This window comes from Danio rerio, chromosome 20 (assembly GCF_052040795.2).
Source record: "Danio rerio strain M-AB ecotype USA chromosome 20, GRCz13ab, whole genome shotgun sequence".
Lineage (NCBI taxonomy): Eukaryota > Metazoa > Chordata > Actinopteri > Cypriniformes > Danionidae > Danio > Danio rerio.
The window spans coordinates 33247872-33262268 of record NC_141040.1 but is presented as its reverse complement, the minus strand read 5'-3'; the positions used below and the strand labels follow the sequence as shown (position 1 = coordinate 33262268).

The 14397-nt window shown below is 36.0% G+C and overlaps 2 protein-coding genes across 8 annotated transcripts in view; one reads left to right on the top strand and one right to left on the bottom strand.

Moving 5' to 3' along the window:
* The window catches only part of LOC147839360 (uncharacterized), a 963858-nt gene that overhangs the window by 47805 nt on the left and 901656 nt on the right, over positions 1-14397 (bottom strand). The window lies entirely within an intron of this gene.
* The window catches only part of ryr3 (ryanodine receptor 3), a 152358-nt gene that overhangs the window by 120483 nt on the left and 17478 nt on the right, over positions 1-14397 (top strand). For 3 of the 7 annotated variants that reach the window (XM_087298294.1, XM_087298292.1, XM_087298291.1), the window contains 11 exons: positions 2287-2399; positions 3066-3162; positions 6603-6715; positions 8774-8825; positions 9245-9304; positions 9410-9509; positions 9588-9667; positions 10213-10289; positions 10371-10444; positions 13239-13256; positions 14000-14080. In XM_087298294.1, coding sequence (XP_087154420.1) covers positions 2287-2399; positions 3066-3162; positions 6603-6715; positions 8774-8825; positions 9245-9304; positions 9410-9509; positions 9588-9667; positions 10213-10289; positions 10371-10444; positions 13239-13256; positions 14000-14080 — 865 coding nt within the window. The remainder of the gene's footprint in view (positions 1-2286; positions 2400-3065; positions 3163-6602; positions 6716-8773; positions 8826-9244; positions 9305-9409; positions 9510-9587; positions 9668-10212; positions 10290-10370; positions 10445-13238; positions 13257-13999; positions 14081-14397) is intronic. The other 4 variants (XR_015518485.1, XR_015518483.1, XM_087298293.1 and 1 more) reach the window with 3 other exon arrangements.

The window sequence follows — 14397 nt, the reverse complement described above, 5'->3', positions numbered from 1 at the left end:
TTAAAGTTGTGAGTCACGGAGCACAGACTCTCTTGACAGTTCTGGAGGTAATTAATAATATAATAACACTAATACTGAAATAGTTAAGGTGTTTTAGAATGACCGAAACAACATCTCAGATGTTTTACAATGCGGTCAGCCTGCTGGTTTGTCCATTCATAGACATTTTTTAAACAAAATCACATCACTTCTTTTATGCGCATACTGGATTTTGTTTGGTAAAAGTGTTTCCAGTAGTTTATGCGCATATTTTCTTACCGAATAAAAAGATTGTCCTACTCAGTTATACGCATACATTTTGTATGCGCATTATAAAATTGATGTGCATCTTGGCATTTCCATCAACCATTTTTTGTGCGCATCTCCAAACTGGACATAAAAATAGCTATTGATACTCAGACAAAAACAAAACCAAAAGCATTTGGTGGTGAGAAAGTCATGTGATAAACCAAAGCTTATCACAAACAAAATATTCCACAAGCAGAGAAATATGCTAATATAGAGAAGCTGCTCTGTGTAATTCGCACAACCACTAAATATCATCATACGGTGACTGAGAGTGCTTAAGGCACTGCAGTTTAAGAAAACACATGTAATTACAAAATCACCAGCAAATTATGAAATGATCTACATCAGTTTGACCGCACACGTGTTGCAAATTCTCCCAACATAAACAGCTGAAGAAACGTACTGTATATTGACACAACACAAACAACTGAAGAACTGCGATGCATTTTGTCACAACACAAACAACTAAAGAAACTTACAGCATTTTGTCACAACACTTGCAAGTTTCCACATAACACAGAGGAAATGTTTCAAGGGGACCCAAAAGCATGATAGACCCTGCTAAGATATGGAAGTGTTATTACACCATGACTTGCTCTGTGAAGTTATTAGTGGTCTTTTAACACTAAAAGCGCCAGAGGTTGAAGCAATTCTAAAATCGTCAGTGCGGGTAAATTTATCCCAGCACAAATTTTGTTTAGAAATTGCTAAAAAACAAACACGGTTAATAAAAAGTGTCTAGACTCTTAGCAAGATTATTTTTGAAGTAGGTTATGAGTAGGTTAAAATATCTAAATTTGAGCCATCATACTTTGATGCATAACTTATTTGTATAGACTCTCCATCATTCATTGCAGTTTGTGTTATTAATAGCTCTACGAATCACTTTCTTTTATTCATTGTGACATTATTCATTTGTTATAACCACTAATTCAGTGAGTAAAATTAAAAGTAAAAGTCATTGGTGAGTAATTTCAAAAATAAGCAGTGCATAAATCCAAGGATTTTTTTTTATAGTGGGTAAATTTGACCCCTGCTGGTGCTTATAGGTATAAATGTCCCACCTTAATCTATTTTTATCTAAATAATTTTAAATATCTGGGAATTGTAAATAAGGCAGTTTTTGTAAAAGTCAATGACTGGGTGGCTTGAATGTTTTAGTGAAGGTCTGTTATGTACATTTGAATAACAGTGATGGGTAAAACTGACCTCATGGCGGTTCTAGAGTTAAAGGTGAGTTTTTTCATTATTTTAATATCCTGATTACACGATTCCATTGTCTTTTGTAAATTATTGGCCTAAATTGATGATTAAATGTGTTTTAATAGTGCACAGTGTTTAATAAATGCAGCATGTATCTTTAATTGTTTACGTTGTGACAAAATGCACCGCGTTTCTTCAGCTGTTTGTGTTTTGAGAATTTGCAACGTGTGCTGTTAAAATGATGAGGATGGTTTCTTAATTTGCTGGTGTTTTTTGTATTGCATGTTTTCTTAAATTGCAGCGTGTTAAGCTCTCTCAGCCACTGTACCATCACAGTAACACACATTAAATAAAGTAATGCATTAAAACATATCTAACTAAATAACATAAAATTACACAACTAATGAGAAAAAAATATGCATTAGTAAATCAGAATAATGACAACAAATAGCATACAAAATAGCATAAAAAGTCAAGTGTCATGCAGGAAGTTCTGAGAAAGTCAATTTCCCGTTATTAAAATGTATATATTAAGAAAACATACTATTAACCAGGTTACAGCTTTGTATTGTAGCCTTTTTACACTTTTTACTTTTGAAATTACAGCCATTTTACAGTGTGCTGGGAGAAATACATTAATTGATGTTTAACATGTTTAAATAACAGCAAAGTTTTTTTAATGTTGTGTAGTTAACTCCTGTCATATAATGTTACAAATGCAGCCTTACACGCTTTCACTTTGGGTAATAACACATTATTTAATTTATATTAATCATCCTGTTTCATTGTTCTCAGGTTGAGCTGCCACTTAGGAACAAGAAGATTTTGTTTCAGAAGCTGCTGTCAAAGCAGCGTAAGCGTGCCGTCGTGGCCTGTTTCCGCATGGCACCACTGTACAATCTACCAAGGTATGTCCTCAGAAACTTTCCCGACATCAACAGTATTCAACTTTAAATGTACAGACTCAATGGACATTAGGTACTTCCTTCATAGCTATTCCTTCCTCCAAAATGCATCAGAATGCACCCTGTACTCCCTCTATTGTCATCCTGTTTAACTGTAACAATATTGCTATTTTTCCGTGCTCCTTTCTTCCTCCTCCTAAAGCCTGTCCCTTTCTGTTGTCTCCATAACACACTTCAGATACAAAAATAATAATTACTTCCTGAATGGCTATCGGTACGTTTGGCTGGAAAAGGTGTACCATACCTCTAGCTTTGACCGTCTGTTCTCCATGCTAACGGTAATGTGAGACTAAGAGAACTCATGATCGCAGCCTCCTCCACCACCTCCTCCACCACTTCCTCCATTCTCCAAGCTAAGGGCTGAGCACAAGCACACAGTTAGCGCCGCCACTCTGAATGGTCACCTACCGTTTCCGCCGGGTCTTTATGGGCAGTTTCGGGGTGGGTGGCTTTCAGGTACTTTTAGGTGCTAGCCGTGCATTCTTGGACGTCCCCGTTAAGGTGACCAGTCAGATGAGGCCATGGACTGTACATCTTCCTCTCACACCACAGAATGCACCTCCTTCCCTCATCCTCCTCTTAACCTCCCCTCTCCCCCCCACTCCTCAGGCATCGCTCAATTAACCTCTTCCTCAGTGGCTATCAGAGACTTTGGATAGAGACAGAAGAGTACTCCTTTGAGGAGAAGCTAGTACAGGACCTGGCAGTAAGTACCGGGCTGGCATCAGCGCTGCCCCGTGTGCTGTGTGTGCCCGCTGGTGCCCTCTCGGCGGCCGAATGCTCTGTGGCCAGCACTGCACCCGCTCAGGCGCGGGAGCACGTCTCTGCCCGCCTCATGTACTCATCCTGGCCTGTGTTCAGCTCTGCTGGTTGCGTCACACACTACCGACCGAGGCACAGCAGCCAAGGCATGCATGACTTTCGGCTGAGCCTCAGTCCCCGCCGTCTCGCTAGAAAAGCAGTCCGTTTCAGCGCAGCCGTGGTAAGAGGGGCGGACGCTCCCCGCGACGATCTGCTTTGTTCTTTGGGTGTCGTCTTTCTTTCGTAAGTCTCGTTTGTTGTGAAAGTCGGTGGCATGTTCATATCACGTCTCAGCTGAACTTCAGTCTGCGGTGGAATTCCACCTGCCTAAGTCGCGCGTCTTTAGCTGGGTGCACACTGTGTGATTTGCAGTTGTCCTTCATGATTGTTGCTTCTTGTTCGTAGACTCTACATATTCCCAGCTATATTTGTAAGTGGCATGCCTGGTGTCAATAATGCTAGATCGTACAACCGTCAAACACCAATAAAACAGACATGCTTATTAATGTTGCATTCAGAATTTTAGATCATCAGTCCATGACAGATTCAGTTACGGTGAGCCACATTTACAGAGAACTGCAAGGCGAATAGGAAACAAATGCAATTTTAAGACCCATTCGATTTGAAAAAGAAATTGTGGGTATTTTTGTCGCACTAATTGCATTATCAGGTTCTGTACTGCTATTAGTTATTGATTTAACTAGATGAACCAACATAGGCTCATTCTGAAAACGTAGCCGTACATACGTTTCTGGAGATCACAAGCTATGTAGTCAGAGCTACATATGGCTGTATTTTGTCTTTAAAATGAACGATATGGAGCGGCATGACGTCGTTCCTTTTCTCGCTAACCAGCTGACCTCTTACCTGCATGTGGACGGCTTTTCTGCTGTTACCAATTTGTCCGGTAGCTCGACATGTACGTCAGCGGACTTGAGATGCAGAGTGGTGTTGATGCGACAATAGAGGTTTAAATCCGGTGAATAACGGTTCCTGAAAGCAAGTAAGACAAAAACAGAAACCAAAAAATTTTATTAAACAAGTAAATAATGGGGTGAGAATGTGGTAAAATCTGAAAACCTGGTAACAATCAGGGGGCTTTTCTTTTTAAGGGAAGTGGCTGGGCGGGTCAATCTGTGCTTTTCAAAATACAGTTGGTTGGGTTTAGGGAATGGAGAGGACGGGGGAATTGGTTAGTCAGTCAGTCAGTCAGTGATATAGTCAACAGCCTCTGGTTGATTTTATTGAGAAGAGCAAGGGCGAATGTCACTCGCGAGACATATTTGAACTTCTGGGTAGTATTTTGCTGTCTTCTGAAAAGTATACAGGGGTACGTAATCAGAAAGAGCCTGGGTTGAGATGAAATGTGCCTTCAGCAGAGTTTAATTGAATGTGAATTTTTTTTTAGGATTAGCAAAATTTGTCCCAGCTAAATTGTTGTTATAATCACCCAGAGTGCACTCAGCTTTTAGAAAAACACATATAGTGGTAAAAGACACGTAAAAATGAAAGCAGTATACAATCATATACTGAATAAGTTTGTAAATAAAAAAAAAAAACAGTTCAATCAAACAGGTGCTTTCAGCTCAAAACAAAAAACTATTCCGATCAAGTCCATCAAGATGGTAAGCTTGCTCATATAATGATGAAAAATGTACATTATCTGTAAACCTTTATTCAAAGGCAAATAAAATGCAACTTGCACAAAACAACGACAAAACTTTGCTATTTCACATAATCATCATTATTAAAACAGAAATAAGCACTTTAGCACACTTGGTAAATTTCAAATGGTATTTTGGAATGACAGCAATCCTGCTAACTCTATTGAAGAGTCCTTTCAAATTGTAGGACTCACAATTGTCAACTTCTAGGTTGGACAGATTTTGAAGGGTACATGTGATCAACACTTTTCATTCAAGCAGTACTTCACCCAAAAATAAGAAATTACTCACCCTCAAATGGTTCCAACACTTTTGTTACAAAATAAGATATTGTGAAGAATGTTGAAAATAGCATTTTGTATGAATTTTTTTTTTGTTATTATGTGGACAAGCTTCTCCTTTTGTTACACATTTCTATAATATTAAAAATCTGGAAATATTTTGAGCATTATTAAATATTTATTTGATTACTTATTACAATATTATTATTATTATTATTATTATTATTATTATTATTATTATTATTAATAATAATAATATTAATGGTCAACATTGGACATTGGGCATTTAAAATTTATCTCTTTCAAAGACACCCTTTTATTTCTATGTAATACTTGTTTAATAATATCGAACAGTTAATGTTTAGTAATTTGCAGCAGTATGTAACGCGTAACACACCGCAAAACCATTTCCATTTCCGTGTCTTCATGTGAATTTGCATGATTATCCTGTAGTAGTCATTGGTTGCTGTCTGATTCTGATTTATCCAGGCAGACAGACCCCAGTGATCACACTCAGACCACCATGTCATCTGAACAAGTGTTTCTCAGCTGTGGCCCAAAGGACCAACACATTTGATCCCATTTTGGCCAACAAATCTAATCCAAGCAAAACCACAAAGCAATAGCTTGCTTCAAGCTTTAAAGCAAATATTTAAAGTGTCTTCATGGGACTTAAACTGAGAAAGACGCTGGTCTTGATTACATTTATGTGTGTTTTTGTGTAAAGTAACCGCATGACTAATTTGAGAACCCTTTGTTATAAGATCAGAAAGGAAAGTGTTTAAGTTAGAATGTTGAAAATGGCTGGAATTAAGTTGTCAAATGTTTTTTTCTCATAGTTTTTGTTGTATTTGATATGGTAACGCTATAGAAATGATTTGTTCAGGGCTGTGCATCATTTACAATTGAGAATTTTTACATTTAAATTGAAGTTGAGCGAGAGATTTACTGAACCTGCACGTAAAACACTTACTATTTAGGCTGGATTTCTCAATTCAATTTTAAAATGTGTCGAGTTGAAAGACCTGATGAATTTAATTGACATTTGCATTAATTTTCAATTTTGAATGTAGCTCAGCCCTGGTAAATGAGCATGTGTAAATCAGAGGGTGACTGAAGTGTAAAAGCATATCAGTGCATCAGCATTTGGTTTATTTTGATTTTGACTGCAGTCGTGTGTATGTTTGTGTGTGTGTGTGTGTGTGTGTGTGTGTGTGTGTGTGTGTGTGTGTGTGTGTGTGTGTGTGATTAAAAGGATTTGAAATGGTAGTCATAAAAACTAAAGAACATAAATGAATCATAATAATAATAAAACAATATTAAGAAATAATAAAATAAAAAGTTATGATCAACAGATTGTGTGGAAGGGTTGTTTTTATAACTTTGGTTTCTCTCTACAGAAAACCCCCATGACTGTGGTAGAGGAAGAAGAGGAAGAGGAAGCTGAAGTTCAGCCAGACCCTCTTCATCAGCTCATCCTTCACTTCAGCCACAATGCTCTGACAGAGAGAAGGTGATGTTTTCATATATGGGGCAAGGACATTTTGGTGCGGCATCAAATTAAGATAATGGGATTTTTTTGTACAGTAATGAAATCTAAAATTATGTATGAAATAAAGTTCCAGTTTCATACAGAATAGCTGTTTATATTAAAATTAAGCAGCATACTTATACCGATCTGTGCTATGTATAGCTGAAGGCAATCATTGCACTTCAAATTCAGTGAAATTTTAATTATTTAAAAAAAAAATTCTCAAATGCTATTAAACGAAAAGCAAATTTTTCATGTTTTCTAAACATAATATTTGTAATAACTCTTTTCTATTAACTATGTACTGTGTTTTTAGCCTTTGCCATGATTAAGTTTTTTCTAAGATACTAGTTTTCAGTTTTTCTAGTTTTAGTTAATTAGGTTAACTAGACAAGTTCAGTTAATTGGGTAAGTCATTGGACAACAGTGGTTTCTAGCCAATGGAAAAGTAATTTCTTAAGGCGGATGAAAATATAAAGGTTAAAAATAATTAAATGTTTTTAATGTTATTTCAGCCAAACTACACTGTAAAAATTTGTTGTTGTTTCAACTTAAAAAAGTAAGTGTTTGTGCTGTCTTAAAGGATCAAGAAACCCTGGAGTACTTTTTTTTCAGGTTTGTGTGTGTTGAGCATCAGTTAAGACAATTTTAACACCTGTCAACTTTAATTGTGAGGAAAACTGGATAATTTTGAGCTTTTAAAAAAAAAAAAATTATTTATTTATTTTGGGTGGGGGGGGGGGATTGTAGCGCGAATCTGCTAGTGAAGTGATGACTCGTCAGTTTCTCATTATTATTCATAGCAGAGTTTACTTATCCTATGAGAAGAGCCTGCTTCTTATTTATTCATGAGAACATGTGCTTTCCAAAGGCAAGGCAGACCGGCCAAGATGTGAGACCCAATGACTGGGTGAGACCACGCACGGCACAGGTCTTATGTGTTTGTTTACATGATACATTTTTGTTGGGAGAGCTGTATGAGAATTGGAGATTGCCGGACTTTGTCTTTTATCAGTTGAGTTTGTTACCATTCAGACACATCGCCTTTATCCGTGCTTCTGTTTTCGCCTATGTTAAAAATCCTCCAGATTACCAGCAGGGGTAATGGTTGGAATAGATAGAGCAAAAGGGGATTGAGAAGGAGAGAAGTCCTCCTCATTTGTAGTGTTTATATAAACACGATTATCTTTATAATGATATAACAAATTGTGGGTATGTGTTTATGAAATTCCGATTAAAAAATGTAGCAGGGCATTAAATTACTGTTTATTTCTTTGCATTTTAACCAAACTGTAAAATCACGGGTCTCCTCACGGTTTGCATCTCATTTTGTGAGCCAACTGACAACAGTTGTTAGCTCCCCTCGTTTTCCCCTGCTCTGCCGGCCACGCTCACTTCTCCCTCTGCTCGCAGAGCTCCACGCCCATCTCGGAGCATTTTTGGAAAAAATTCGGAGGTAGACTTGAACCGAAAGAGGGGAGTTTCATGGCTCTTTAAAATTAAGCTTACTTTACATAAATAGTGAAGTTGTCTTAACTCAGGTTAAAGTTGACAGGACTTAACAATGCAAGTGTAATTGACATGGTCTAAGTTTAGTTAACTTTGAGAAGTTGTTGTAATTAGGAATGATGTTGATAGGACTTTATAATTCAAGTGTAATGGACATGGTTTAAGTTTAGTGAACTTAAATATTGAAGTTGTAACTCAGCTGTTAAAGTTGAGAGGACTTGAAAATACACGTGGGAAACACCCATACATTCTCTCATTTACAAACACACACACATACTCTCATACACTAATTTTGCATTCAGCTGTATATCACACTATTTATTTATTTATTTATTTTATGTTTTAAATGAGTCAACTCTGACAAGTCAGAAAAAAACTTACAAAGATTATTTTATTGCCGCTCTGTGATTGTCACCAAAGGATTCTTGTTCTAAATATGTCTGACAAGATGTTTTGATAATGTTTTTGATTCTATTTGTTTTTGACCCAAATTTAATACTTTCCTATTTTTCTTATTTTTTGCTTTTGTAGTTTTCTAGAGGAGGATCCTCTCTATATTGCTTACGCTGACATGATGGCAAAGGTCAGTGTTGTATTCAATCCGATCCTAAAGTACTTATTTTTGTTAAAGAATTACTTCACAACCACAAATAAAGCACATTGTATATAGTATGAATGTGTGTAGTGTTGTTGTGACCTCTACCTCTGCTCAAGCCTGGTATTTTTTGTCTGTTTTACTATTATTATTTTTATTTAGACTTACCACTTTTGTACACTGTTTTTCACCTACTATATAGAAAGGAAATTAAGTGATTTTTGGTTTGTTTCTGTGGTTGTGTAGCTGCTTTTTGCTGATTTCACTAAAGTTTTAGTGATTGTGTTTGTTGATCTCTTGATAGTTTTGTTCTTCACTACTTCATTATGCGCCTTTATACAGCACACACCATTACACTAACTCATATTGTAAATGAGTTTTAATAGAGTCAATATGTTCAATTGCAGAGCTGTGCCGAGAATGAGGAAGAAGAAGAAGAAGAAGAGGGAAAAGAGAAAACTTTTGAGGTATTCAGTTGCTGAAATTTCAAATGAGATGTAAAAAAAAGAAAAAGATGGATTATAAGTTTTATTTTAGGCTGATAAATCTCAATGATGTGTCTTCTCTGACAGGAAAAAGAAATGGAGAAGCAGAAGATTTTGTACCAGCAGGCCAGACTTCATGCCCGTGGGGCTGCTGAAATGGTTCTGCAGATGATCAGTGCCAGTAAAGGTACACAGCTCTATTTCCAACAATTTTGGTCCTTTTAAAGACTTTTGACTTCTTAAAGCAGCATTTGTTTGATCGCAGGCCGACTTGGTCCTATGGTGACTGGCACACTTAAACTGGGCATTTCTGTCCTAAATGGAGGCAACGTTCTTGTGCAGCAGGTAAAGAGCTGGAATTGACATACAGTTGCAATCAGAATTATTAAAGCCCCTGAATTATTAGCCCCTCTGTTTATTTTTTCCCCAATTTCTGTTCAATGGAGAGAAGATTTTCTAAACATAATAGTTTCAATCACTTATTTCTAATAAGATATTTTTCAAGACACTTCTGTAAAGCTTAAAGTGACATTTAAAGAGTTGGTTAACTAGGTTAATTAGGTTAACTAGGCAGGATAGGGCAAGTTATTGTATAACGATGGTTTGTTCTATAGACTATTGAAAAAATATAGCCTAAAAGGGCTAATAATCCTGACCTTAAAAGGTTTTTTTTTTTTTTTTTTTTAATCAAAAAACTGCTTTTATTCTAGCCGAAATAAAACAAATAAGACTTTCTCCAAAGGAAAAAAATATAATCAAACATACTGTGAAAATTTTCTTGCTCTGTTAAACATCATTTGGGACTATTTTTGAAAAGGAAAAAAATATTCAAATTGCATCTGTATAATGCTATTTTTTCCCCTTTGTGTCATTACTTTGTATTTCTTTAGAAAATGCTGGATTATTTAAAGGAAAAACGAGATGCCGGCTTCTTTAAGAGTTTATCTGCACTGATGATGTCTTGCAGGTAGATGTGAATAGATATGTGCACTGATTGTCCTTTTCGCCTGTTTCAACCGATTATTGATTTTAATTGTTTCTCTGGCAGTATCCTGGATTTGAATGCTTTTGAAAGACAAAATAAGGCAGAAAGTCTTGGAATGGTGACTGAAGAGGGTTCAAGTAAGATTTGTTGTTTGACACTTTTTCATGAATTAGTGCAATCAGACTGTGTATTTGATACTTTTGTGTATTTGAAGAATATCTGTATTATATCTCTCGTGCTTTCATTATACTACAAAGCAGTATGAGCTTTATGTTTATGCATATCCAGAGAATATTTGCTTCTTTATGATACTGTACAGCATCAGAAGAGGTGTCACTGATAACTTTGTGTAGTGTGCTGTCAATGTGTTCACATGGATTCACTGCAACAGTGGAAGTTACAGTATTCTCACCTGTGCAATGTCAAATGTCTATGGGATGCCATTGACATCAAATGTTTTATTTTCTGGTAATTCAAGGTCTTCATCGTCAAAGGTGAAATGAAGGACCTTAGTGGAGTGATGATGTTATGCACATAAGATTATAAATACTTAATTTAAAGGTTTAATTATGCATTATTCACAGTGTAACATTAGTTCACATAGCAAAATGTTCTTCAAACCACTTCTTTAAAATCAAGTAATTTAGAATAGTAGAATTTTGTCTGCTGACTTATTCCTTTATCTATTGACCTTATTGTTCAGTGCGGAAGTGCGGAAGTGCGGCTGTTTTTGCGATTTTTTTTATCAGAAATTCTGATTTAGTTTCCTATGGGAGAAATGACTAGAAATAATAATAAGCAGAAAACGGTCAAACTACTTGCTCTCTATACAGACAAAAGTTAAATAATATAATGTGAAAATATCAATTTGCAACATCAAGCAGCATAACAAGCTATTTTTAACATCTAAAAATAAATGGAAGTGAATGAGACCAGAAGTCTCGAGCCAAAAAGATTCAAATGGCTGTGTCTGCTCGTTCGTGAAGACTAAAGTCAATATTAGAGACCATGGACCACAAAACCAGTCATAAGTGTACATTTTCTGAAATTTACATTTATAAATCTTCTGAAAGCTGAATAAATGCATGCAATTGATGTTTGGTCTGTTAGGATAGGACGACACTTGGCCTGGAAACAACTATTTGAAATTTGGAGAATGTAACTAAATCTTTATATTGAGAAAATCACGTTTAAAGCTGTCTAAATGTAGTGCAAATTTTGACATAGCTGAATTTAAAACTCTTTCATAACCACATACTTTTTGGAAGAAGGCCAAAAATGTCTCATTTGACAAAAAATCTGTATTTTATCTCATAAGTGCAACAATTAATATTTCATATAGTATTTTTCATAATTTTATGATGATCCATAATCCAGTTCTAGGTCAAAATGACCAGAGAGATGGGTTATGGTTAACCTAATAGCTTTTTTTGATTAGTCAAATTGCTGCCTATGACATTAAATTATAAAGGTGCAGTATGTAAGTTTGACACTCAGTGGTTGAACTAACAATCAAAACAAACACAAGTGCAGGTTGTCAAATTGAGGACCAACAAGGCTGATTTAAATCGTGTTTTAAATGAAAGCAACGGCACACAACAGATTGAATATTTTCCATATTGAAAGAAGTTTTTGTTCTGACAAACACCTCAAATTGATATATTAGAAATGGCTTCTATTTCTTGCAGCTGAACAACAGAAAATTGACAATGATCAGTTGATGATTCAGTGTTAAATGCTAATAATGTGAGTTTGAATGCCATTTTACATGACATTTATTACCATACTACTGAAAGCAGCAGCAGATCTTCATCTCAGATCTTGAAAATAGAATAAACAGGTAGAAATTGAACTTTAAAACTGACACTCAAAACACATTATTCAGCATGTACATTTAAAAATGTTAAAGAGGTTTAATATGAATGAATTAGATTATAAACCTTACCATTTTGTGAGTGCATATTCTGAATGGCTGTATTTACATTTCTGTTGTGTTTCGTCTGGTGCAAACAGCCAAATTGCTTATCACTGCAAATCTTGTTACATAGCATGTTGTTAGGACAAAGAGTTACAATGTAACCTGCTCACCCAAAGTTTACGCTCGTAATATTTATATTATTTACAAATTAATTCATAACCTCATGTAAAACTCTGAACCTGCATCTCATTTCAGAGTCAGCTACTGTCCACCAGAGCTTGCACGTTGGGCACGAACGCATTCTTTGAGAGCCTTTCTGAATGAATGAATAAAATATGCGATCTTTCCATCAAGGCAACCTGGCGTGCTGAAATATAATTGGCATAGTGGCATTGGGCGGGTTAAAAGAACCAAAACAAAGACAGCGTTCCAACACAGAAAACTCGTTTTCAAAGCAGAATATCTGACTTCAACATTGTTTTTCAGAAAAACAAGACTGTTCACTTGGCGTGTTTCTTAAATATTTGCAAACATATTATGGTATTTTTGTGCTTTAGAAAAGTCAAAAACTTACATACAGCACCTTTAGATCAAATTAATGAAATATTAGGTATGATACAGAACATGATCAAAAACACTGAAGCACTTTAAATATGACTAACCCTTTCTTTAACGACTGATATTGCAGGATGTCTCCATACTCACAACTAAACAAACTGTTCAATCCTTGCCCAATGTCAATGAATAACACGTTGCTTATGTGTTATACAGTGATTCATGATTCATCTATAGTGTCAGTGTAATGGATTGCATCTAATCGAAACCCACAGGTTTTAATTTGAGTCAAACACTTGCAAAGTCAGTCTGTCTACATGTACATCTGTAACTGCATATCCATCCTTCTGGCTGAAGTACAATGACGCTTTTTTCTTTCTTTCTGGAATTTAGTCTCTCTCCATTTGCTTATGTCTGCTCTCTTTGTTTGTTTCCCATCATTTTGTACTGGATTGCAGTCAGCGTGAAAGGACGGGGTAAATATAGTTTAGCTACTCATTTCGCAGTGCTTTACCCTGGCATGTTGCCATTTGTCAAAACGTTACCTTCTCCCCTGCTGCTGGTGAATGCACTTCTCTTCAGCGCTGGCTGCTAGAGACTAATGCATGCTCACACAGACTATAGACCGATTCATTTGCCTAACCCCCTTTACTAAACTTGTTCACTAAATGGGAACATTCTGTCTTCCATGTGAACATTACAGATTATCTGTACCCATACCGTGTTGGGAAAAAAAGAAATTAATACACGTTACAAGAGGTGTACACTCAGCTAAAGATTAGACCACAGCTATGAAATGAGCAAAGAGCTTTGCCATGCTGTGAATCTGGGGCTATTTCACAAAGCTGGTTGCTCACATGACTAACTTTCACAAGCAGACGGGATAACCTCTTGATCAAATCCTCATTTTCAAAGCATCATTTTAATTATACTGTGATTGTATCTCCAGCACACGCTGTACACCGTCCTTGTGAAACTTACTTGGCTAATCCAGCTTTCTGAAATTTCTGTCATTTCAGTGTATTAATCAACAAGCTTTTCTTTTTCCAGTCAGCTCTTGGGATGCAGTTGCAAGCCTGCAATCTAAAGCTCCTCATCCTAAGTGAAGCAAGCTCCCAAAATATGTGCTAGGCACCTGCTTGCTTGAGACTGATGTAAAACTGTTATTCTGTATAGCTTCAAATATATGACGCATGAATAATGCGATTTCATGTTTCAGGTTCTAAAGTACTACAAAATGATGACTTTACAAAGGATCTGTTCAGGTTTTTGCAACTTCTGTGTGAGGGCCACAATAATGGTAAGAGTTTTTAATTTTTTTCATTTAAAAATGCTGTTAAACTGGAAATAAAATAACTCAATCGCATTTTTTTAAAAAGTAAATAGTGGTAACTTACATTTATATCACTTAAACAAAATATCCCAGCAGGCACAAGACATTGGACATGGACATGGGTCGTTGCATTTTGTTTGGAAATGAAAATCGGATTGACGTCAGAACCAAACGTCATGCTGACGTCAATGTCCAATGTACAACCTAAAATAAACCAAATATCAACGTCTAATGATGCTACAGCTTGACGTTGTGCGGACGTTACCACTATGATGTGATCAGAC